This window comes from Neofelis nebulosa, chromosome 10, assembly GCF_028018385.1.
Source record: "Neofelis nebulosa isolate mNeoNeb1 chromosome 10, mNeoNeb1.pri, whole genome shotgun sequence".
In the NCBI taxonomy this organism is placed as follows: domain Eukaryota; kingdom Metazoa; phylum Chordata; class Mammalia; order Carnivora; family Felidae; genus Neofelis; species Neofelis nebulosa.
The window spans coordinates 104,178,951-104,205,762 of NC_080791.1; the positions used below are offsets into that span (position 1 = coordinate 104,178,951).

Here is a 26,812-nt window from a genome sequence, read left to right on the forward strand (position 1 = left end):
AATGTAGTATGGTATCCTTGATGGAATCCTTGAACAGAAAAAAGGACATGATGTTAAAGAAAAAATAAGGCAATCTGAATAAAGCATGAGCTTTAGTTAGTAATAAGGTGTCAATGTTGGTTATTGAGTTATGACAAATGTACTATAGTAATGTTAACAATGGGGGAAATTGAGTGCACACATTCAGTCTTACCTAATGTACATATTCCCCAATTACTTCCTATTGTGTTACCATGGCTACTGCCTTCATAGCAATGACTGCAGTCTGTCATGATCTTTTTTGTTTACTGGCTGTCTCTCCCATTAGATTGTAAACTTCACGAGGGCAAAGATCTTCTCTGCTCACTCACTGTTGCATTCCCACTATGTTGCAGGTTGCCACACATAGCAGATGTTCAGTAAACAGCCATGGAATGAATGAAGGGAAGAATTATTGACAGGTCTTCCCAAGACTCGAAGGATCATTACAACTGGAGCAGAACTAACTCATTACATTACATTATAAATAAATCATACTTCATGCTTTCTCTAAAGAGAGGTAATAGGGGAAGCACCTTGATATCCAGGCTCCATTTCTCTCTCCCTCTCCCCATTTTCCTTTTCTTTCCTTTCTTCTTTCTTTCTTTCTTTCTTTCTTTCTTTCTTTCTTTCTTTCTTTCTTTCTTTCTTTCTTTCTTTCTTTCTTTCAATAGAAAGAATAGCCTGGAGTTTCTTCTTGGAAGGTGGGTAAGTAAGGGTGCTGACATATATTTGTTCCTGCTGGGAAGTTCGTCACTTCTTTTCATCTCTTAATTAAGTCAACTGGAAGAAATGCAAATGATCACAGACGTATACCAAAGGAGACTCAGACTTTCTCTACCCAGAGGTCACTGAAGCAGAAGAACCTAACTACCAAGGTCAAAGAACGTCTTTGTGCACAGCTGGTGGCTTCCCCCTTCCTGGGATCCCTGAAAGCAAGGACAGGACACAGAGGCTGGGAAATCTGAAAACTCAGTCATGAAAGAATAGTTGAATGGTAGGCTCTGGGTGTACTGTGTGAGCCCACATGTTTCATGAAAAGCAGTGGTGGATGTCCTTAGTCATCCACTGAGGACAGTACTTTACATGGTCTGTGTTAGCCTTTGGAGTATTTCTGTGCTTTGATTGGTGTGTTCAGTTTCTTCCAATAGGCTATTTACCCTGTAGTTCTCCATATAATTAAAACAAGTGTTTATTTATTTATTTTTTGAGAGAGAGAGGGAGAGAGAGAGCAGAGGAGAGGTAGAGAGAGAGGGAGACAGAGGATCCGAAGCTGCCTCCATGCTGTCAGTGCAGAGAGCCTGATTTAGGGCTTGAATTCATGAACCTTGAGATCATGACCTGAGCTGAAGTTGGACACTTAACTGACTGAGCCACCCATGTGCTCCTCCAGATAATTTTTTTTGAGTGCCACCCATTCACTGTGGCAAGTCTTGTGAGATATTAGAAGACATAAGGGGCATAGTGTCTGCCATCAATGAGGTCAGCATCTGACTTGGGAGATAAAACACAAGGACATGAAATGTGAGGTCCAATGTGAGACTGACCTTTGAAAGGGATGTTATCATAAAGGAGGGAGGGACAAGAAGAGTCACATAAAGCTTCACAGTGGAGGCAAAGACTTAGCTGGCCCTGAAAGGATGACTGTAAATTAATGATTAATAAATTTATTCAATATTTTCGGGATTTCTAGGCACCAAGGGAACAGAGATAGCTTCTTCCTCCAAAGAGGTCACAGTGTACTTGAGGAAGAGAAATAAGGGTGCTACGGAGTTACAGATGTTATGATGGAGTTATACACAAGGTAGAAAAAGAACGAGGGGGACAGTGTGGTCACTTGTCCTGGTGTGTGGGGTGGTGGTGGTCAGGAAAGCCATTTTAGGTGAAGTGTTGCTGAGCAGAACAGATCAACACAAAACACATCTCTTTTAAAGATATGTCAGGGGTGTCTGGGTGGCTCAGTTGGTTGAGCATCTGACTTCATCTCAGGCCATGATCTCATAGTTTGTGGGTTCAAGCCCCATATCGGACATGGTGCTGACAGCTCAGAGCTTCAGATTCTGTGTCTCCCTCTCTCTGCCCCTTCCCCCCACCTCTCTCTCTCTCAAAAATAAATAAAACATAAAAAAAAAATTAAAAAGAATAAATAAAAGATATGTCCTAGAAAAGAATGGTGGTATACCACTTAGGTATTTTTTTTATGCTTATTTATTTATTTTGGGGAGAGAACACGAGCAGGGAGGGGCAGAGAGAGAGAGGGAGAGAGAAAATCCCAGGCGGGCTCCATACTATCCACACAGAGTCCGACTTGGGGCCTGATCTCACGAACCATGAGATCATGACTTGAGCTGAAATTAAGAGTTAGATGCTCAACCTACTGAGCCACCCAGGTGCTCCTGGGATATTCAGTCTTAATTCATTTCTTGAGGGAGTGCATCTGATTGGTGGAAACTAAATACATCATCCTACGTTGCTAGAGAGTCTGGGAGTTTTTAGCTTTTTAGGTCCTGAACTATGTGAAGACTCACCAGATGGTGGTTGAAACAGATTGTGTGTATACCATGTTGCCAAATTCTCCATTAGCTGCACACTGACTTTGAATGGCAAAGGCTACATGCATACCCTGGTTAGGAGGGCTGTCTAACTGGGCTGGCAAATTAAAGATCAGAAAGTTGTCCCACACTAGTCAAACACAAGATTCAAGTTTGTAGTTTATAATTAACACACACACACACACACACACACACACACACACACACAACGTAGCCAGTTATCTGCTGTCCTACTGCTATCATGCTCATATCTTTTGTTTTATTTTTTTTACATATTTATTTTTTATTGAGATATAATTGACATATAATGTCATATTAGTGTCAGGTGTACAACATAATATTTGATGTTTGTATATATTGCAAAATGATCACCACAACAAGCCTAGTTAACATCCGTCACCATGGTTACAATTTTTTTTCCTGGGATGGGACCTTTTCAGATCTTGTCTCTTAGCGACTATCAAATGTACAACACAGTATTGTTAACTATGGTCGCCACGTTGCACACTACATCCCCAAGATTTATTTATTTCATAAGTGGAAGTTTGTACCTTTTGACCCCCTTCACCCATTTTGCCCATCCCCATCCTCTACCCCTGGCAACAACTAATATGTTCTCTGTATCTATGAGTTCAGTCTTTTATTTGTAAAACTCTGGAACTCTTTGTGAATTTGCACACCATCCTTGTGCCGGCTCCTTGCCCATCTCAGTATTGTTCCGTTTTAGCACACGTGCCGTGAAGCGAGCACTCATTTCTTTTAAATAATAAGAAAGTCACATGGCAACGTCTGAGTTTTGAAACCACAGTTGGGAGGGTGTGTTTCTCAAGTCAGAGGCCCACAGAATCCCAGCATTCAGACTTTCTGTCCTGCTTGGGAGAAGACAAGGGTTAACTGCTGTCCCATTTGGTCATGCCCACATTGTTCATTTTCACATGCTGATTGAGAAGCAGCTAAAAATCGATTACCATTGGGGTAGGAAAGTGGCCTGTCCAAAGTGAGCAGAAATGGCCTGAGTATTGATAGACATGAACAGAAAGTGGGAAAATTAAGGAATCAAAGTTAATGCTTGTAGATATCCTAGTATTAACTAATTTAATCCTTTCATTTTCTAGATACTGAGACCAAAGCTTGCAGGATGAAAGTGACTTTCCCAGTTTATAGCTCCTAGAACCATGTCTCCATGTTTCCTGGATCTCAGTCCCATGATCCTCCTTCCAGAGGAGCATGGTAGATGACCTGGTGCCCCATCCACTCCCTGCTGCCCATTGTGATAACTCCTGACTCCTTTCATCTTTTCATGGCCCCACAGGTTCCTCAGATATCCTGCTTTCCTCTGTCAGCACTATCCCCATGTTTTCTAGTGTCTTGTGACTCAACTTTTCTTCATTACCCTCCTTCCTCTGTTCTGAACAGTGCAACACTGTAAAAGGAGGACAAGAAAAATGAGGGTCTGTTTGGGATTTTCTTCCAGGTGTAATTGCAAAGGATGCCTGTCCATTTGGCTCTTTATTGGAATAAAGAGGATATGCATCAATACCATCCACTCTGCAGCAAGTGAAAGTTATAGATTCTCAAAATTTTCTATGAGTGATGAAAGTTTAAAAATACCCTTGCTGGGGCGCCTGGGTGGCGCAGTCGGTTAAGCGTCCGACTTCAGCCAGGTCACGATCTCACGGTCCGTGAGTTCGAGCCCCGCGTCAGGCTCTGGGCTGATGGCTCGGAGCCTGGAGCCTGTTTCCGATTCTGTGTCTCCCTCTCTCTCTGTCCCTCCCCCGTTCATGCTCTGTCTCTCTCTGTCCCAAAAATAAATAAATAAACGTTGAAAAAAAAAATACCCTTGCTAAAACTGGGTTAAATATAGCAAAATATATGATCTTCTTTTTTTTTTTTTAAGTTTATTTATTTATTTTGAGAGAGAGAGAGAGAGAGAGAGAGGGAGAATCCCAAGCAGGCTCTGCACTGCCACCATAGAGCCCCATGCAGGGTTCAAACTCATGAAATGTGACATCATGTCCTGAGCCGAAATCAAGAGTTAGACGTTCAACTGACTGAGCCACTCAGGTGCCCCCATGATCTTCTTTTAATAGGCAATAATAATTTCTACTTACTTCTCTCAGATGGGTATTTTGTAGTTCCCATTTTTATTTTTTATTATCTGCAAGTCTTAGGGAATATAGGATTTATAGATATAGAATCAAATAAGGCATTCAAAAATAAATATTAACAATAAATGTTTCAAAAAAGTTTATAATAAGAATGTAAAAGGGCACCTGGGTAGCTCAGTTGTCCAGCTCTTGATTTCAGCTCAGGTCATGATCTCATGGTCCATGGGACTGAGCTCTGCACTGGGCTCTGTGCTGACAGTGTGGAGCCTGCTTGGGATTCTCTCTCTCTCTCTCTCTCTCTCTCTCTCTCTCTCTCTCTCTCTCTGCCTCTTCCCTGCTTGTGTGTGCATGCTCTCTCTCTCTCTCACTCAAAATAAACATAAAAAAAGAATGTGCATTTATCAGTAACATTTTAAAAAATCTGAAAAGCAGAGGGGCGCCTGGGTGGCTCAGTCGGTTAAGCGTCTGACTTCAGCTCAGGTCATGATCTCACAGTCCGTGAGTTCGAGCCCCACGTCGGGCTCTGTGCTGACAGCTCAGAGCCTGGAGCCTGCTTCAAATTCTGTGTCTCCCTTTCTCTCTGCCCCGCCCCTGCCCCTCATGCTCTGTCTCTCTCTGTCTCAAAAATAAATAAAAATATTAAAAAAAAAATCTGAAAACCAGAAAAAAAAGATCTCCAAAAGAAGTCCTGTTCAATTCCACAAATATTTATGGAGTACCATCACTGTGAAGGGAGCAGTGAAGGATACAAATGGTAGAAAAAGGCTAGAACACAATCCCTTTGTATAAAGAACATACAGTTTTTATGAGCAGTAACCACCCTCCCTAGATGTAATTTATCTCTTGATAGTAAATCAGCTGAGTCTAATAAATGCTATCCACTCTACTAGATGCTGGGAATTCAAGATTAAAGGCATATTCTCCATCCCCAAGGCACTCACAACTACTGAAATGTTTCTTTTCCCATTCAGATGAAGCTACAGAAATAAAAAAAATTTATAAACTACCAGTGGATTTCAAAACAATAAGATAACCATCTCATTGCGAATCCCTAGTAAAATTCTGGAAATGCATGATTGATTAGATAATCTGTAGGCATGAAAAGCCTGGTGATGTAAAGGCCCATATGCAGTGACCCAAGATAAATCATGCCAAATGCACTTCATTTTTAACATAAGGCGTCTAAATGTTTAGATTTATACCAGTGCTGTAGTGTATTTTGATTGTATGAAGAGATTTGATAGGCTTCCCATGGTATCTTTCTTGAAGATATAGTTTATTATAGACCGGATGGTGAATTGGTTATTTTTTTTAAGAATTTTTAAAAATTTTTAAAATTTATTTTGAGAGAGGGAGAAGAGTGTACGTGGGGGAGGGGCAGAGAGAGGGAGAGAGAGAGAATCCCAAGCGGGCTGTGTGCTGTCAGCAGAGCCTGATGCAAGGCTTGATCTCAATCTGTGAGATCATGACCTGAGTCGAGATCAAGAGTTGGACACTCAACCAACTGAGCCACACAGATGTCCCTGAATCGGTTATTTTTTGATGCAAAATATATCATTTCAAACTCAACGACTTAAAATTTATCAATCATTTTATTTGCCCATATTTCTGTGGGTCAGCATTTTAAGCCAGTTCAGCTGGGCAGTTCTTCTGGTGGGGCCCAATAACATGACTGCAGTCATCTGGTGGATCCACTGGGGTTGGTCTAGGGAACCTCCTTGGTGGCTTATCTCTGGGTGTCATCCTAGCCCTGACTTCTTCATGTGTCAGGTTCAGGGCAGAAAGGGAAGACAGACATCAAAGGGCAAGTGTAAGCCTCTGTTTGCAATATATTTGCTGATGTCCCATTGGCTAAAGCAAGTCACATAGCCATAGGGGCACGAGGGCCTCTCAGGGGCATGGATTCAGGGAGGGGAGATCCACTAGGAGGGTCATAACTGTGACAATGTGCCACTGATGGTATTAACTGAGCATATTTCTATCCAGTTGGACAATTCCCAAAGAGGAGGACTACCATAGGTGCTTATTTATCATGTTCTATTCTAGATATTGGTTAATGATTTCGACAAAGGAAATGAAATATAATTGTAATTTTGACCATGACATAAAACTAGATGAATACTATAATTCCTGAAGATAACTTTGGTAGTTTGGATCTCTTGGACTAAACCAATAAAAAAATCAATATATTAGTGTTAAATGAGAAGTCCTACACATATGTTAGTAAAATAAATTGTGGTCAGGCAGTATTGAGAGGCATATGAAACAATATGGAGGTTTGATTTGATACCACATTTATGAGAGGTTACAGTGATCAAGAGCAATTGATAGAAACATAGTTCACAGGTCATGGAAAATAACAGTTCCGCAGAACAAAATATTCTCAGTGGATTGTGTTCATTTCTGGGTGAAAATTTGTAGAAGGACATGGAACGAGGGAAAATTAGAAGGTGACTGGTGTGAGAGCATACAAATATGATCTCCTGGAGAGAAAACTGATGGAGTATTTGCTCTACAGAGAAGAGAGCTAAAGACTTAAAAGAAGACACAAAATCCATCCTAATACTTAGAAGAACTGTCAAGGAGAAGAAAGCTCTAGAGGGTAAAAACAGGATCAGTGGGAGGAAGTTGTTTGTAGATGGACTTTAGCTCAAACGAATGTGTGGTACTGTAACAAACAAGTTGTCCAACAAGAATGTGGTGTCTTACAAGTTAATGATCTCTCTCCTTGGAAGCTCAAGCAGAGTCTGGAACACTGAGATGCTATGGAAGGGATTCTGGTGGAGTCGGAGATTCAACGAGGCTCACTTTCTCCCTTTCCCATATTTTCACTTATTAAATTAAATAGCATTTTCCTTCATTACTATCCTTTTTATTGCTGGGGTGCTCTTTAAAAGTTATGAGAGTTATGAGTTTTCTTTTTGGTTAATACAACAAAACCATATTAAAAAAAAAGTCCCCCTTCCTTTGGCCAACTGCAAAACCTCCTCTTTTCTTTTCTTTTCTTTTCTTTTCTTTTCTTTTCTTTTCTTTTCTTTTCTTTTCTCTTCTCTTCTCTTCTCTTCTCTTCTCTTCTCTTCTCTTCTTTTTCTTTTCTTTCTTTCTTTCTTTTTCTTTTTTCTTTTTTTTTTTTTTTTGGCATTCAGGGCCTGCTTGGCCAATATTGTGTGAAGATAGCTTAGTCTTTAGATTTCTATTAACAATTTTTTTAAAATTTTTAATTCTTTAGAGAGAAAGAGAGTAGAAGCAGGGGAAAGGAGCAGAGGGAGAAAGAGAGAATCTGAAGCAGGCTCTATGCTCAGCATGGAGCCCGATGCAGGGCTCAATCCCATGACCCTGGGATCATGACCTGAGCTGAAGTCAAGAGTCAGAGGCTCAACCAACTGAGCCACTCAGCCAGGCAGCCTGTCTTTAGATTTTTTAAATACCTGTGTTCTCAACCTGGGTATGTCTTTTGTTAGCCATTTTGGTTTCCTTTTCTAAAAAAATGAGGACAGTGGTACTTACTATGGGCTAAGTGAGATAACCCATGTAAAGTGCCTAGTATATAAAGTCCAATAAATGTTGATGTTCCTCCATCAATGCCCAGGACATGCTGCCCTCCATGACACAGCTTTATTTCAATTACACAGTAGTATTCTTCTCCTCTGGTGATCCTAGAATAGTGGGCCATATCTCAGTTTGCAAGGACATTCTTGGCTCATGCATGCTGTCACAGCATAATTATTAATAGCATCCCGTTTTGCCCTCAAGTGTCCAATTTTGACAAGTCATGGGATCATCCTACCTAGAACTTCCTCAGCGCCTTCTGTAGGGCATCTTTCAGTTCCTTGTTCCGCATACTGTAGATCAAAGGGTTTAAAATGGGAGTGATGAAGGTGTAGACCACGGACACCACCCGGCCCATCTCAGGAGAGTAGCTGGAACTGGGAGACAAGTATATAAAGCTGGTGCAGCCATACTGCAGGAGGACCACTAAGATGTGCGAGGAGCAGGTGGAGAAGGCTCGGTGGCGCCCTTCTGCTGACTGGATCCGTAAAATGGCTGCCACGATGAAGACGTAGGAGATGGAGATTAATGAGAGTGGGACGCTTAGGACGATGAAGCTGACGATGTACAGGGCAGTCTTGTGAATGTGTGTGTCCGCACAGGCCAGGCGCATGACAGCAGGCATGTCACAGTAGAAGTGGTAGATCTCATTGTTGTTGCAGAATGGGAGACGGAAGATCAAAATAGTCAGTGGCAGTGACAGCAGGAACCCCAGCACCAGGGACCCTACCACCAGCTCCACACACAAGGGCCAGCTCATGACGTGGGTGTATCGTAGAGGGTAACAGATTGCTACAAACCGGTCATAAGCCATGACTGCAAGCAGGACACAATCAGCTCCACCCAGGAAGACAAAGAAAAACATTTGGGTCCCACAGCCAGGGATGGAAACAGGAGTCCTGCCCATTGAAAGAAGGTTTGCCAAGGCCAGTGGGGCAATGGAAGATGTATAGAAGATTTCCAGAACTGCCAGGTTCGCCAGGAAAAAGTACATGGGGATGTGGAGGGAGTGGTTGATCTGGACAATGACTGCAATTGTGGTGTTTCCGCTGAGGCTGATCAGGTACATCGTCAGGAAGGCCATAAAAATCCCTACTTGTACCTTAGGGTCAGCTGAGAATGGACGAAAGAAGAATTGTATCTTTGCAGTTTTATTTATTTCTTCCATGGGTAGTGTGCTGGATCTAGAAAAAGGAAAGATGACATGTGTCTCTAGGTACCTCACATTTAATGTGACGCAGTCACATTCCCCTGTTTAATGTTAGAGCACTTTCTGAGGTACCTCAGTGGTTATGGGCACCCTTTCATTTCAGAGCAAATCGTGGAATATTATAACTTACACACATGCCACTCCTCTCATTTCCTCCTCTACCCTGAAGAGGAGGACTGAGAAATCCTGCATGGTGGCGATTTTGATGCTCTTTGCTTTGATTCTGGTGCCTAGCACCATGTCCGATACAGGAAGCTTTCCAAGAAGTATTTACTGAATGAATGAATGAGTAAAGTCAGCTTAAAGTTCAAAGTGACAAAATGGATAAAACAGGGTATTAACTCATCATGGGAAACTCAAAGCAAAAACGTTTTCGGAAAGTTTAATTGGATGTAGGTTATAATTTAAAGAGAATTGTGGTCCTGGTGTGCTGTGATATTACAGCACACACTGTAATTTAGCTCGACACCTAGAAACATTGATTCAGCCTGCTTTCTCTCCTTTCTTCAATTTGTTCCTAAATGCTGATAGTTTGTCCTTCAAAAATTTCTCATATCTATGGCTTTGGTCCTTTTCCACTGCCCCAGTCATTTCTATCCATTGTTATCTTACATTTGGGTTCTTGCGATAGCCTCCTGTGTAATCTCCCATTTTCCTTCCTCTTCCCGTTATCATCCATCCTGTTCTCCATTATCACATTACCCACCTACTTAGTCATTTTCAGTGCCTTCCCATTGCCTAAATGACCTTCATGCTCCTCTGCTGATGATTCCAGTGTATCTTGGACTTGACTGTTTTAGGCTAATCCCACCATGGCCTCAATTATCCCTGTCATGTACTATGGAGTCTACTCATTGGCCTCTTCTCCATCATTCTTCTTTGTGCTTCACATAGTTCTGTTCTCCTTCCAGTTAGAAATCTCATCATCTCTCTTTTGCCTAATCCAAATCCTGTTCAACTTTCAAATTCTAAGTCATGTTCTTCTTTTCATGGTCTTCCTAGGTCACTCCAGTTAAAAAAAAATCCCTCTCTCCTTTCCCTGAAATTCTATGTTTCTCTGAGTGTTATGATTTTAGTGCTAGTACACTGTCTTTTATTATATCCAGTTCCAAATTATATTCTATGTTCCCTGAGGACAGAGGATGCGTCTTATGACAAATTGTCATTTATTCCATGTTAAGTGGTAGGCATGGTGGAAAATGATTTAGGTGTATTAGGTCACTTAGTCCACAAAGCCATTTTAAGAGGCCTGTACTATTATCATCCCATTTTATAGATGAAGACAGAGGCTTAAAGAGGTTAAGAAATGTTTTGAAGTCACGCAGGTAGAAAGTGAGAGAGGAAGGATTTGAATACAGTCTATTTGACCACAAAAATCTCGTGCTTGATTTTGGTTCATACCATACTGCCTCCTTCTATACTACTTTATATTTCCTAAATGGCTTTGTTATTTAATTATATTTTCATCCATAGGTAGAACTCTAGATGGTCAATGGTAAAAAGAGCACCTAAGATCTGAGAACAAAAATGTTAGATTACAGTATTTTCAGATTTGAAAAGAATAATTACAATCTAGACTGTTGTTTTATTTAGTAAATGCTGCCCGTAACAATGTAACAAAAAGAATCTCCTTTCTTTCTCTTATAAGGAGCAGGGAGAAAGGATTTGGTTAAAAACTATGATGTTTGGGTGAAGACAGAGGAGAGTGGTTTAATTCATCCTTCACGAGAGACAACATGGAAACGAAGAGAAGGTCTTCTGTGGCCCAGGCCCCAGAGTCCTGAGTGATGTCCAAAGGGTCTCCATAGGAGCCTGAAGTTTTAATATCCTGTCTTCTGGTGGCTAAGAGTCTAGTCCCAAAACCAACACAGTAGCTTTGTATTGAACCAAACCTATTCAGGTGAATACAAATGAATAACTCAATTCATAAGAAGGACACTAGAGATGGAAATTCCAAAGGGTGCCTTCTGTTCATTTGTTTTCTCAGTTACCACCTCCTTGGGCACAGGAAGTCTTGGGCATAAATCCACCTAATCTCCTCAAAGCACTTGAGTCTAAATGCAATGTACAGGCTGCATTGGCTTCATTTCATTACAAGGTCTAGAAAAGGGAACAGGAAATCAAACATAGAGAAATACTATGAAATCCAGGGTTCTGAATAAGAAATCCAAGTGCCACATTATCCAGTTTCCTATCTAACTATTCTCTTCATTTCTTTCTGCAAATTTCCCCACCCATGGTAGTCTCTTCATTGTGACAAGATAAAGATGTAAGTTAGGTTCTATCTGGAAGCTATATGAATTGTAGGTTATATGAAGTGCTTTCGTTATTGCAAAGAAGAAACCAAGTAGACACATTTCAAAAGATGGTCTTGATATTTCTTTCAGATACTCCTTCTATATGATGCCAAAATATTGAACCAAATGTTGGGCATCGTGCAAATAAATAACTGAAAGCTTTACTGACTATTCTTTATATAAATCCTGAGGGATAGTGGTGGTTATTTGTATCTATGCATGCTTCCGAAACCATATTCCGGGTGCCTGGGTGGCTCAGTCAGTTTAGCGTCTGACTCTTGATTTCAGCTCAGGTCACTACCTCACAGTTTGTGGGTTTGAGCCCTGTGTCGGGTTCTGTGCTGGCAGCATGGAACCTGCTTGGGATTCTCTCTCTCCCCACCCCGCCCCGTCCCTCCCCTACTCATGCTTTTTCTCTCTCAAAAACAAATAAACAAACTTAAAAAAAAATGTGTATATTCTACAATCTACAGGGTACAAAGCTATGTCCAGGACAAAAATGAAGTCCCAGAATCAAGATGGTGCAGCTTTCTTAAAAGATAAATTTTGAGGGGCGCCTGGGTGGCGCAGTCGGTTAAGCGTCCGACTTCAGCCAGGTCACGATCTCGCGGTCCGTGAGTTCGAGCCCCGCGTCAGGCTCTGGGCTGATGGCTCGGAGCCTGGAGCCTGTTTCCGATTCTGTGTCTCCCTCTCTCTCTGCCCCTCCCCCGTTCATGCTCTGTCTCTCTCTGTCCCAAAAAATAAATAAAAAACGTTGAAAAAAAAATTAAAAAAAAAAAAGGTAAATTTTGTTAAAAAAATTAAAAAAAAAAAGGTCAATTTTACCTTGGAAATTTTTGGAAAATTATTTCATGTAAAAAAAAGTGGAGATAGTATACATAGAAGGAAGATCTGCATGAATTTTGGGAGATTAAAAACAAGATTTCCAGGAGATTTATTACTTGTGGCTGCTCGCCAAGTCCTTACGAATATAAATTGTCTCTCATGTTAATTAATTAGTACTTAAATAGAAAAGCTTTAGATGTACTGATTTAGACCATAGATTGGCTATTACCCAATGAAAAATAATTTTCCAGACTTCCCAAATATACAGTCTTGATTTGGAAAGTCTCCTCCCTTATTATTCAAAAGAAAACAACTCAAGTAGCAGTCACCATTTTCTAAGATAAGTGAGGCTCAGAGAAAACACTCAGGGGATAGCTAGTCTTTGGAAAGATGGTTTATCATCTCCTGAGACTGTTTACCATCAGACAATGAAGAACATGGCTCCACGAGTTCTCCACGAATTGTCCTTCATGTAATTCCTGTCCGGGTTGATTAGTGGCCATGAAAGGTCATAGATGCCCACAGAATCAGAGCTCTGGCACATTATCTGGTCCATCTCTTCCAAAGAGATTGCTCGACTTATCCAAGCATTTTAAAATTCATTATTTAAACATGCAAGGCACTGCAGGGGATGCAAAGATGATTGGGATGTCATCTGTTCTGTGCAGTCATAGGGACAAGACTGTTGGCCAGATTTCCCCTTATTCTTGTTGTGTTTAAAACACTTTTGCATCCCCCCCCTTGTCAGTTTCCCTCAATTAAAATTGTAGGCAACATTTAAAATAAAGGCTGAAAAGTTAGTTAAAAGGTGGTCTTTTCACTAAGTCAGTAAACTGCCTCTTTGGTTAGACAACTAGAACTTAGGAAAATGCATATATAAAACAAGCATATAATTTGGGGGAGATGATCCTTCCAAGAAATATGTTACAGAGGAGGCTATGCTGGAATTGAATGACGTGCATTCAAATTCCAGCTTTCTACTTAATAGTTTTGTGATCTTGCTAAGTCACTTGCTCTCTCTAAGAGAGAGAATTCTATTTGCTCAGAATAACACCTCACTTTTTTACAAGAATGTTGTGAGGTGAAAATGGAACAATGTCCATAAAAGAACCTACTGGGATGCATGGCAGTGTATAAAGTATACTGATTCATTGATTCCTTCCATTATCTATCTTGAGACTGAGAAAGATTTAAATTACTGGGTAGAATGCCTGGCAGGTGTATCTAATATTTTTTGGGAAATCTTTTACACACCTCTGGTTCCATTTGTGGTTTCCTATGTCACCTTATATTGCATAATTCCTCTTTGAATAGAATGAGCAGTGGCCACTGTCTCAGAAATTAGTTGTTACTATTAAAAGATAGCTTATATAAAATGTCTTGACTTCAGGTTTATCTGGCCTATTTGACCTACAATGGCATATCTCTTAGCACAAAGTTGGACTCACCTACAGAGGAAGATGAACTCTTAACTTGGGAGTTTTGATCGTAGGATGAACAGAGAAGGAAGAACAATGTTATAACCATCATTCACAGGACAAAAACCCTGTTTGAAGCATAGTGTTCGTGGTTTCTGGAGATACTCATACCAGCTGGGAGATCTATTCGTAATGATTCAAAGAAAATGTCCCAATGTCAGATGTACCAAACAAAAGATATATTTGTCCTTACAAGACATTATTGAATAACATTTTCTATATGTCTGAATATATGTGAATTTCATATATGAACTTATGAAGTCATAAGTATCATTCATAAAATGAAATTCAGATTTCATATCCATTTATATATCTCAAGAGATTAGATACCTAAAGAGACTCTACTCTGGAAGAGTCTTTTGTGAGAATTTTCTGGCAGCAGCATCTGGAAAGAAGAAATGCCAATGTGGTATTGCTTTACTCAAATATGTTGAATCATACGGAATTTGTTTCTGAAAACCAATAATGGTAGCATTTTGGCAATTTCACATGATTCAACATAATACTTTTACAAGCATATTTTGAATATGTCAAAGGAAATATTCAGGTATTTAACCAAAAGTTATTCTCCTACTGCATACCAATGGGCAACATTTATTGGGCACTCATACACTGTGCTAATCATTTTTCAGGGATCATTTCACTTAAGTGGTCCTTCAGTGAATATTCAACAGATACCTTTATTGTACAAACTTTTTAGATGAAGAAATTCAGGCTTCTGGGTTTGACGAACTTGCTCAGCTGTTAAATGGCAAAGTAGCACTTAATTCTTAGGTCAATCTGGAAGCAAGTCTAAGCTTCTACCATTCAAATAAACTGTACAGGGGCACCTGGGTGGCTCAGTAGGTTAAGTGACCAACCCTTGATTTAGGCTTAGGTCATGATCTCATGGTCCGTGAGATCGAGCCCCGAATTGGGCTTCGTGTTAACAGTGCAGAGCATGCTTGGGATTCTCTCCCTCTCTCTCTCTGCCCCTCCCCATACTTTCCCCCTCTGTCTCTCTCACACACAATAAATAAATAACCTTTAAAAATAAAAAAGAAAATGGAACTGTACATCACTGAGCAATGCACTATATGTGTAAAGCTGAATGTTATGTGTCCTAGAGAGACAAAATTTTTAATTTTTTAAAGTTTATTTATTTTGAGAGAGAGAGAGAGAGAGAGAGAGAGAGAGAGAAATCACAAGCAGGGGAGGGGAAGAGAGAGGGAGAGAGAGAATCCCAAGCAGGCATGGAGCCCAATGTGGGACTCAGTCTCACGACCATGAGATCACAACCTGAGCCAAAATCAAGACTTGGATGCTTAACCGACTGAACCACCCAGGTGCCCCCCAAATTTTTAAATTCCAATTGTCCACTGTCAACAAAACTATTTCACTGGAAAGTGATGTGTCACAAGACTTCCTCAGTTTATTACAAGTCAATGCTCAGTCCTCTAATTTGTAATCTCTCTCTTTTCCTTTTTGCTCCTCCTTTTCTTCCTCTTCACCCACTACCCATTTAATCAACAATATTTACCTTAATAAACCCTTTAAAAAACGTTTGTTAAGGCTCTACTTTATGTAAGGCATAGCTCAGGTGTCTGGGAAAAGGAGGAAACGTGTAGAGAATGAGAGAGGTCAGTGTTGAAAGAGTTCAAAATTGAATGAGAGCAGTAAAAATAGTAAAAGTCAAATTCACTTAAGTATTCTCATGAAAGGATAACATGCCGGGCACACAGGCATATCTCTGTGCAATAATGTCTTTTGAAAAATGCATGTAATTAGAATTACCTTTTAACGCATAAGGGGATTCTCAATGTGAAGGATCCTCCTTGTAATTCCTTTAATAATAGAAATGAATGTTTCCTAATTTTTTGGCTTCTGTAAGTTTGAAGTTTGGAGTGATGGATTTTTTTAAACTAGAGGAAGCCTTAAAAGTCCTGACATCTGTATGTTTCAGTGCTAATTAGCGGTGAACTCTTAATCTGATCTAGAGTATGATCCCTTGATCTTTTTGGACAGAAGCTCCTTCTTGCCACTCAGCAATTTGAAGAGCATGGATTTTACGGTATGTATTCTTGAGTTCCCCTGAAACTGTCGTGTGTAAAACATTGGTTCTTCTTAGGAACTGGACTTTGACTCTTTCTCTGAAAGGCTCTGTCCTTAGCTTCTCTTCCCTGGCCAGTGTCTACCACAAGGCTTGGCTTTTATAAGCTAGGGATTTTCCTAATCTTCTCAAATCTGGTGTCTGGGAGGAGATTCTTACCTTATGCTGGACTCATGTGGACTGTAAGCCATTGCAGATTTACTTGGATCCTTTGCCAAACACTGAGAACCCCAGGAATCTGCCCCTAGGTCCTTCTGTCCTCAGAGGATCCCCAGGCAGGTATGCTGATCACTTCTAGATTCATAGATCTGGCTGATTCAGGACACTAGGTTAAAACACTTCTCAAACTCAACCTGATTCCTATCTGATCAACTCTTAGCCTGAAGATATGTTCCACCCTGCCTTTTTCTTCTTTGTATAAGGTAACGTCTGGGCTTTACTTACTACATCTCTGTAGTCTAAAACTTACCTTTGAAGTTCCCCTGATATTCAGACTCGAAATTATCATCCAGTAAGGACATTCATAACTAATCTGGCTAAAGCGACATTCTTGGTCCCCTGAGATGACTGAGGTGTGCCTGGGAAGCAGAAAGCAACACGATTAAATACAGTGTTCCTTAAAAATTAAAATTGCATCAGGATTATTCCACTGGTACATCTTCCCTGAGGGTCATCTTTTAGTAACTTGTTGGTAAGTTCAATGATGAAGTCAGTTGGGGAAAGAAAAATTATTATTTTCACTTGATTTACCTTGAAATCATGTTTTTAAAAATATCACTTCTACATGCAGCATTTTCTTTTCTTTTCTTTCTTTTAGTGGGGAGGGCATATTTTGCAATATCCTCTGCTCTCTTTGCTTCTGGAAAAGCAATTTCTCCTAATTTTACTTTATAGTACTGATTTTTAAAAATAGCTTTTTTGCTTTAAAATTTTTTTAATATTTATTTATTTTTGAGAGAGAGAGAGACAGAGAGAGAATGAGTGGGAGAGGGGCAGAGAGAGAAGGAGACACAGAATTAGAAGGAGACACAGAATTAGAAGCAGGCTGCAAGCTCCAAGCTGTCAGCACAGAGCCAGACTAGGGGCTTGAACTCAAGAACTGTGAGAGCATGACCTGACCCAAAGTTGGATGCTTAACTAACTGAGCCAGCCAGGCAACCCTGCTTTTTTTTTTTTTTAATGTTTATTTTTTTATTTTTGCGTGAGAGAGTGCAAGGGGGGCTGGGGCCGAGAGGGAGGGGGACGGAGGACCCAAAGGAGGCTCTGTGCTGACAGCAGCGAGCCTGATGCAGAGCTTGAACCCACCAACCGTGAGATCATGACTGGAGCCGGAAGTTGGACGCTCAACGGGCTGAGCACCCAGGCGCCCCTTTATATTTCTGATTTTACTTCTTAGTCTATTTTGCTGGCTTCTTCTCTTTCCCTAACTTCCCCTCGAGGTGGGTCTTGGTCCTAGGTCCTCTTTTCTTATTTATTTTATTTATTTTTTTTTGCAAATGGTTCAGTTTCTTTAGGCTTTAAATACAGACAACAGGCTGATGACTCTCAAATGTGTTATTTCCAGCCAACCTCACCCCTGAACTCCAGACTTGTATATTCACTGTCTACTTGACATCTCTATTGCATCACTGATGAGTATCTCCTGTTTCACATATCTAAAACCAGAGCCTCCACTCACCATCTACTTGGGTGTTGAACCATTCAAATCCTGACCTTAGTCTCTCAGTAATATTTGTTGAGATTAATGAATAATGATGCTTCATTCAAATTCATCCAAAGACATGGTTTTCTTTCAGTGTCCCCTGGAGAAATGAGGGACCATCTAGAGTTCTTTTTTTATTTATTTTTATTTTTTATATTTACTTAATTTATTTTTTTTAATTTACATCCAAGTTAGTATATAGTGCAACAATGATTTCAGGAGTAGATTCCTTAATGCCCCTTTACCCATTTAGCCCATCCTCCCCTCCCACAACCCCTCCAGCAACCCTCTGTTTGTTCTCCATATTTAAGAGTCTTTTATGTTTTGTCCCCCTCCCTGTTTTTATATTATTTTTGCTTCCCTTCTCTTATGTTCATCTGTTTTGTATCTTAAAGTTCTCATATGAGTGAAGTCACATGCTATTTGTGTTTCTCTGGCTAATTTCGCTTGGCATAATACCCTCTAGTTCCATCCACGTAGTTGTAAATGGCAAGACTTCATTCTTTTTGATTGTTGAGTAATACTCCATTGTGTGTGTGTGTGTGTATATATATATATATATATATATAACATGTATAGAACATGTATATATCTACATCTTCTTAACCAACTGAGCCACCCAGGTGCCTCGTATACCACATCTTCTTTATTCATTCACCCATCAATAGACATCTGGGCTCTTTCCATACTTCGGCTATTGTTGATAGTGCTACTATAAACATTGGGATGCATGTGCTCCTTTGAAACAGCATACCTGTATCCCTTGGATAAATACCTAGTAGTGCAATTGATGGGTTGTAGGGTAGTTCTATTTTTAATTTTTTGAGGAAGCTCCATACTGTTTTCCAGAGTGGCTGCACCAGTGTGCATTCCCACCAGCAGTGCAAAAGAGATCCTCTTTCTCTGCATCCTTGCCAATGTCTGTTGTTGCCTGAGTTGTTAATGTTAGCCATTCTGACAGGTATGAGGTGGTATCTCATTGTGGTTTTGATTTGTATTTACCTGAGGATGAGTGATGTGGAGCATTTTTTCATGTGTCGGTCGGCCATCTGGATGTCTTCTTTGGAGAAGTGTCTATTCATGTCTTTTGCCCATTTCTTCACTGGATTATTTGTTTTTTGGGTGTTGAGTTGGATAAGTTCTTTATAGATTTTGGATACTAACCCTTTATCTGATATGTCATTAGCAAATATCTTCTCCCATTCTGTCAGTTGCCTTTTAGTCTTGCTGATTGTTTCCTTTGCTGTGCAGAAGCTTTTTATTTTGATGAGGTCCCAATAGTTCACTTTTGCTTTTGTTTCACTTGCCTCTGGAGATGTGTTGAGTAAGAAGTTGCTGTGGCCAAGGTCAAAGAGGTTTTTGCCTGCTTTCTCCTCGAGGATTTTGATGGCTTCCTGTTTTAAATTTAGGTCTTTCATCCAATTTGAGTGTATTTTTGTGTATGGTGTAAGAAAGTGGTCCAGGTTCATTCTTCTGCATGTCGCTGTCCAGTTTTCCCAAAACCCCTTGCTGAAGAGACTGTCTTCATTCCACTGAATATTCTTTCCTGTTTTGTTAAAGATTAGTTGGCCATACATTTGTGGTTCCATTTCTGGGTTCTCTACTCTGTTCCATTTATCTGAATGTCTGTTCTTGTGCCAGTACCATACTGTCTTGATGATTACAGCTTTGTAATACAGCTTGAGGTCCGTAGAGCTCTTTTTTTTAAAGGTCATTTATGACATTGTGGAATGAGAAGGGATTTTAGAGGATATTTAATGGTTCCATCTCTAATCCCCATATCTCAAAAGGCCTTCAAGATTATTAATGGAGGGAGTGCCTGGGTGGCTCAGTCGGTTAAGCATCAGAGTTTGGCTCAGGTCACGATCTCGTGGTCTGTGGGTTCAAGTCCCACATCAAGCTCTGTGCTGACAGCTTGGAGACTGGAGGCTATTTCAGATTCTATGTCTCCCTTTCCCTCTGCCCCTCTCCCTCTCACACTCTGTCTCCCTCTGTCTTTCTCTCTCTCTCTCTCTCTCTCTCTCAAAAATAAATAAACATTAAAAAAGATTACTAATGGAGTTTCTAAGGTAATTTTAATGTTTCAAAAGGCCTAACATGTCATACATTTTCCCGGGATAATTTTATATTATTGTTATTATTATTATTATTATTACTGTTATTATTATTACTTGTGTTTTTGTTTATTTAGAAGATAGAGTTAGGTAGGTAGTAATTTTTAAAACATGGCGTTTGGAGGCAGTATATATAAGAATGGCTCAAAGAGTAGGTCTAAATTCAGACAGATTTGGTTTCAAACCTTGGCTCAGCCAAGGGCTGGATGTGTGCCTTTGGGTGAGTTAAACTTTCTAAGCCTTACTTACCTCACCTGCAAAGTGGGAATGATAGTACTGCTTCTCGCTCATAGAGTGTGGAGATTGAATGAGATAATGCCCGTGCAGTGTTTATCATGTTACCTAACCCTTTCTTAGCTTTAAAATCATGATGGTGGGGTTCATGGAGAAAACACTGTAAAATTCATGTGGTGCAGAGAATGTTGAGAGCTACTGATTTTATTCATCCTGACTTCCAGATAGCTATCCATAATATTTTATGTCCCAGCTAAAATTGAACAATAAAAGTTGTATATATTTGAGGTATATGACGGGATGTTTTTAGACCAGGTATACCTTGTGAAATGAAAACTGCAATCAAGCCAATTCATGTACCATCACCCCTTAGAGTCACTTTTTTCTTTTTGTGGTGAGAATACTTCATATCCACTCGCTTAGAAAAGTTCACATATACAATGCATTATTATTAGCTGTACTCACCGTGTTGTGCAGGGGGTCTCCGGAACCTGTGCATCTTATAACTGGAAGCTTTGGCCAGCATCTCCCCATTTCCCACACTCCCCAACCCTTGGTAACCACCCTCTACTGGGTGTCTGTGAGTTCAATGTATTTTAGAGTCTACATAGAAGTGTTATGATTTGGCATTTGTTTTTCTCTGTTTGGCTTATTTCACTTAGCAAAATCTCTAGGTTCGTCCGTGTTGTCACAAATGGCAGCATTTTCTTCTTTCTCTTGCCTAATTACTCTGGCTAGGACTTCCAGTGTTATGTTCAATAGAAATGGCAAATAATAAATTTATGTGCAGAGCTACTGAAAAGTTATTTGATGTATTTCAGCAGAGATTCTTTTTTTTAAGTTTATTTATTTATTTTGAGAGAGAGGGAGAAGGAGGGAGAGAGTGTGTGAGTGGGGGAGGTGCTAGAGAGAGAGAGAGAGAGAGAGAGAGAGGATCCCAAGCAGGCTCTGTGCTGTCAGCATGGAGCCTGACACGGGGCTTGATCCCATGAATGGTGAGATCATGACCTGAGCCGACGTCAAGAGTTGAACACTTAACCGATTGACCCACCCAGGTGCCCCTCAGCAGAGATTCTTTATAAAACCTCTGAGTCTGAGTGAAATGGGAATAGAAATAAACTGCTTAAATATATTATAGTTAATTTTTATCTATTCTGTAAATATTTACTGAATGCTTATTGTGTGCCAGAAACTGGGAGTACCATGGCAGATAAATCAGGGACGATTTCTGCTCTTGTGCTTACATCATTGAATGCTATTTTATTTTTATTTTTTAAATTTTTTTTAGAATTTATTTGTTTTTGAGAGACAGAGTGTGAGCAGAGGAGGGGCAGAGAGTGAGGGAGAGAATCCCAAGCAGGCTCCAGGCTCCAAGCTGTCAACACAGAGTCTAACGCGGGGCTCAAACTCATGAACCGGGAGATCATGACCTGAGCTGAAGTCAGACGCTTAACCGACTGAGCCACCAGGTGCCCCAAATGCTATTTCTGATGTAGGCAACTCTTCTAAGTACATCACAGGTATCACTGTGCACAATTACATCATGAAGGAGGTGCCATGATTATCCTCATTTTTCAGATAAGGAAACTGAGGACCAAGATGTTGAGTAACTTATCCAAGGTCATGTAACTAGCAAGCGACAGCTCAAAATTCAAACCTATGCTGTCCCTAAGCAGGGATCGTCAAAGTAGGGTCTATAGGTCATATCCGTGGGCTGCTGGGTTTTGTAAATGATGTTTTATTGGCGCACAGCCATCTTTATTCCTCTCCCTGTTGTCTCTGCCTGCTTTCGTGTGGCACCAGCAAAGTTGAGCAGTTGTGACAGAGGCCGCCGCATGGCCCACAACGCCTCAAACAGATGCTCCCTGGGACTTCGCAGAAAACGCTTGCCAACTCGTGCCACAGAGGCTGCCACTTCCTATGAAAAACTGTATTGAAATCTCACAGCGGGTAGCATTATAAATGGTGGATTAAGTAAACCATGTTCACAAGGTCTCAGGTGCTAGACGGGACTCTCAGTATCACCATGGTTAATCAACACTTTGGAGGTTCTGAATAATGCAGCAAGACCAGAAAATAAAATAATTGGTCTCAGATGGTATGATTTTACCCCCGGAAACTGCAAGGAATTCTCAGTTTAGAACTTCTATACGTGTAGTGGTCTGGGGTGGGACCTGAGAGTCTGTACTTGGATCAGGCTCCCAGCTGATGCTGATTCTGCTGATCCCCGTATCATACTTTGAACACCAGTGTATTTATTGCCAACACGTGGTCTAGGGTGTAGCTTTGAAGTCCTTCAAACTGGGTTCTATTCCTAGCGGTCCCTCTTTTAAGATACCTAATTTTGGTCAGGTTATTTACTCTGGAAGCCCCAGTTTCATCATCTGTGAAATGGAGGTAATCGTGGGTAGTAACACGTGTGACGTCCTCAGCAGAAAATCTGCCTGTAGTAAGTATCCAGTAACTGTCAGCTCTATTAATATCTCTTACAGGTCAAATTTCCTTTGGATTTCTACTTTGGGAATCCAGAGGGCAGTAGGAAATTTCCAAGCTACTTATTCTTTACAAAGCCGGTCAGATAAAGTAAACAGTTGGAGAGGAGAGCCACGTATTTTTTTCTCACATCTAGACAGACCTCCATATAATTGAGCTTTGAGGGGAGGAAGAAAGAGGGGTGCACGTAAGGAGCTGGGTGAGTTTGATTCTGGGGCCACTAGTCATTCCATTGGCAGATCCAGCCTCCTGACCATCTCCCTGCCTCTTCTCTTCTTTCTACTATGTTCTCTGCATCAGAGCTGAGTGCCCTTGTTCCAATACAAGGGCCAGCGTATATCTCTCCTTAAAAGCTCTAGTGGTTTCCCATAACACTTACAATGGAATCCAGACTTCTAACTGTGGCCCTCAACCCCGTGTGATTTGTGGCCCCCTGCCTCTGACGCCCTCTTTCCTTTTTCCCCATCACTGACTCCTTTCCACCCCTCCATCCACATTGCTATTCTCGTGGTTTACTAAACCAGTCATAAAATCCCTGCCTCAGGACCCTTGCATGTGCTAATGCTTCTCCCCAGAATGCTCTTTCCCTACTGTTTATTTTGACATATTCCAGTGGCCTTGTAAAAATTATTTTATTTTACTTTTTATTGTGATAGGAATATTTATTTATTTATTTTTTTTATTTTTTTTTTACATTTTTTAATTTATTTTTGGGACAGAGAGAGACAGAGCATGAACGGGGAGGGGCAGAGAGAGAGGGAGACACAGAATCGGAAACAGGCTCCAGGCTCCGAGCCATCAGCCCAGAGCCTGACGCGGGGCTCGAACTCACGGACCGCGAGATCGTGACCTGGCTGAAGTCGGACGCTTAACCGACTGCGCCACCCAGGCGCCCCTGTGATAGGAATATTTAACATGAAATCTACCCTTTGGAAGATTTTTTTGTGGGGGCACCTGGGTGGCTCAGTCAGTTGAGCCTCCAACTCTTGATTTCAGCTCAGGTAATGATCTCACAGTTTGTGGGCTTGAGCCCCCCATCAGGCTCTGTGCTGACAGTGCTGAGCCTACTTGGTATTCTCTCTCTCCCTCTCTCTCTGCTCCTCCCTGCTTGTGCTCTCTCTCTCTTTCTCTCTCAAAATAAAAAAATAAACTTAAAAAAAATATTTTTTGCGTGTGTGATTTAAACAATTTGGGGGCACCTGGGTGGCTCCGTGGGTTAAGTCTCTGACTCGAGCTCAGGTCATGATTTCACGGTTCGTGAGTTTGAGTCCCGTGTTGGACTCTGTGCTGACAGCTCAGAGCCTGGAGCCTGCTTCAGATTCTGCGTCTCCCTGTCTCTCTCTCTGCCCCTTCCCTGCTCAGGCGCGCGTACTCTCTCTCTCTCTCTCAAAAATAAATAATCCTCAAAAAAATTTAAAAAAAAATTTTTAATTGAATTAAAGGTGACTTATATTATATTGGTTTCAGGTATACCGCACAATGATTCGGCAATTATATGCACTGCAGAATACTCACTGTGATAAGTGTAGTTGCCATCTGTCACCCTAGGAAATTATCACGATCTTATGGACTATAATCCTCTTGCCGCACCTACGTCCCTGTGACTTATTTATTTTATAACTGGAGGTTTGCACTTCAAACCCCCTTTATGTATTCAGTGTACAATATAGTATCATTAACTATAGGCATGATGTCATACAGCAGATTTCTAGACGGTAATGACCTTGCAGCTGCTTTTTTCGTCTACACCTTCGGGCCTCCATTCACGGCCCTTCCCCAGAGGGGTCTTCCTCGACTCCTTTAGTGGAAGTTGCCCACCCCCACCCCACCGCTCTGCTGTATCTCCCACATGCACTTATCATTCTCTGAAATTACACGATTAATTTTTTTTTCTCGTTTCTTGTCTGTTCTTTCTCGCGAGGATATAACCTTCATTGGGTCAAGGACGTTTCATCTCCACTTTCCACATCAGTGTCTGGGACCAGAGTAGGCAGGTGCTCAATAAAATAAATGTCAGCTAAATGGACTCAGTGAGGACTCCTGTGAAGGGAGGACAGGACGTGGTTAACATCAGGCTCCGGCATCCCTCACGAGAGGTTTCGGGAGACTCCGGCGGTCCGGCCTCCCTGGCATCTGAATGATGTGGAATGTTTGCAAGCTCTGAAGGAAATAAATGCTTTAAGATCCCTCTGCTAACTTACCCTCCCAGTGATTTTCAACCCGCCTGAGGTAGGTTTTGGCTTTTGTTTAGAAAAAGCCTCTCTGGTGATGGGTTCCCTCCTTTTTATTTAGAAAACACTTTAAAAAAATTTAGGTGATTAGACAATGTACAAAAAATTTGCAAAAACCATGCAAACATACTCATTTCTGTTAACAGCACATATTTATAACTGTCTCTGGTCTCTCTCTTTTTTTAATGTTTATTTATTTGTTTTTTGAGAGAGAGAGAGACAGACAGAGCACAAGCAGGGGAGGGGCAGAGAGAACAGGAGAGGAGACACAGGATCCAAAGTAGGCTCCAGGCTCTGAGCTGACAACAGAAAACCTGATGTGGGACTCGAATTCATGAACCATGAGATCATGACCTGAGCTGAAGTCGGATGCTTAACCAACTGAGCCGCCCAGGTACCCCAGCTGTCTATGGTGTCTTATGGCTTTGGTCCGTTTATAAAGTTTCACGGTGTTGTGATTGTGGTGGATAGGGTACTTAGCCTTCTTTGTTTATATTTCAAACGACAGCCCTCAATTCACACTTCCCATTTTTTAACACTGTCTTCTCTATTCTCAGCAAAGGCCTTCTAATCCACAGAATTCACACACCTGGATGTTTTAGTTCCTTGTAGGCTGTGCGATTTGTTGCTTTTTCATTTTATTTTCTTTTTTTTAAGTTTATCTATTTTTGAGAAAGAGACAGAGCATGAGCAGGGGAAGGGCAGAGAGAGCTCCCGCTCTCAGAATCGGAAGCAGGCTCCAGGCTCTGAGCTGTCAGCACAGAGCCCCACTCGGGGCTCGAACTCACGAGCCGTGAGATCATGACCTGAGCCGAAGTCAGATGGATGCTTAACCTTCAGAGCCGCCTAGGCGCCCCTGCTTTTTTCTTTTAGGTACAGAAACAATACCACTACAAATAGCTTTATATGAATGCTTTTTTATTCCTTTGACTTGCTTCTTTAGAATTAGTTCCCAGCAGTGGGTGTATTAAGTACCTGAGTTTTTTTTTTTTTTTTTTTTTTTTTTTTTTTTTTTTTTTTAAGATTCCCAATTAGTAAATGACGGGCTGTCTCCTATAGATGGAATACAGTAAATCATTATTCTCCCACAAGTTCACATATATATTCACCATGCAAAGGTGACAGATGTGGGGAGATGCACGCGAAGCAGTGGCTAAGCATGTGCGAACTTCAGCCTTTGGGTTGAAATCTGCACTTTGATTTCCTCATCTGTAAAATAAGGTCAGAATAGCACCTAGCTCAAAAAAAAAAAAAAAACCAATTAGCACCTACCTCGTAAGTTTATTACGAGAAGTAAATGAGTTACTTGTCATAAAGTGCTAAGAATAGTACCCGACACCCAAGAAATGTTGATTATTATTTGTCACGCAGAAGCCATCAGCAGGCACTCCGAACGTGTTGGCTGGTATTTTAGTCTTATTCTTCTTTCCAGTTTTCCCTGCTGTGATCCAGGATATTTGGCTTTCGTCAGGCTGGCTGAACTATTCTTAAAAAGTTGAGTTGCAGTTGCCATTGGCAAATCGTGTGTGTGTGTGTGTGTGTGTGTGTGTACAAACAAAATATGAAAGCTACAAGTGTGTTGGGTAGCCAGGGGGACAGAGACATGTACACAAATAACTCAACAGTGAACGATGTAGAGTGAAGGGGATGTGTCGTCTATGCACCGAGAGCAAAGAACGAGTTTCAAGTCTCCATATCATGGAAAGTTTCCATACCCCGCAGGGGGGTATGGCGCTCTTTCGTGGCTTGGTGGCTTCGGTGGGGCTGCTTCCCTAGAACGGTTGATGTACAGGGGCTGTTCTGCATAGGCATTCAAGGAAAGCTGGCAGTCTTGGCCAGACAAACTTCCTTTGCTTCCATTCTGGCGGGGGCGGGGGGGGGCAGTGTGTGTGGGATTGACCATAAATTACAT

General features: G+C 41.1%; 1 protein-coding gene across 1 annotated transcript; it reads right to left on the bottom strand.

The window, feature by feature from the left end:
• Nucleotides 1–8,084: 8,084 nt before the first annotated feature.
• Nucleotides 8,085–9,395, bottom strand: LOC131487921 (olfactory receptor 10V1). The gene has a single exon (XM_058689119.1). It carries the CDS (start codon nt 9,393–9,395, stop codon nt 8,466–8,468), a length of 930 nt encoding a protein of 309 aa, XP_058545102.1. The 3' UTR covers nt 8,085–8,465.
• Nucleotides 9,396–26,812: the final 17,417 nt, after the last annotated feature.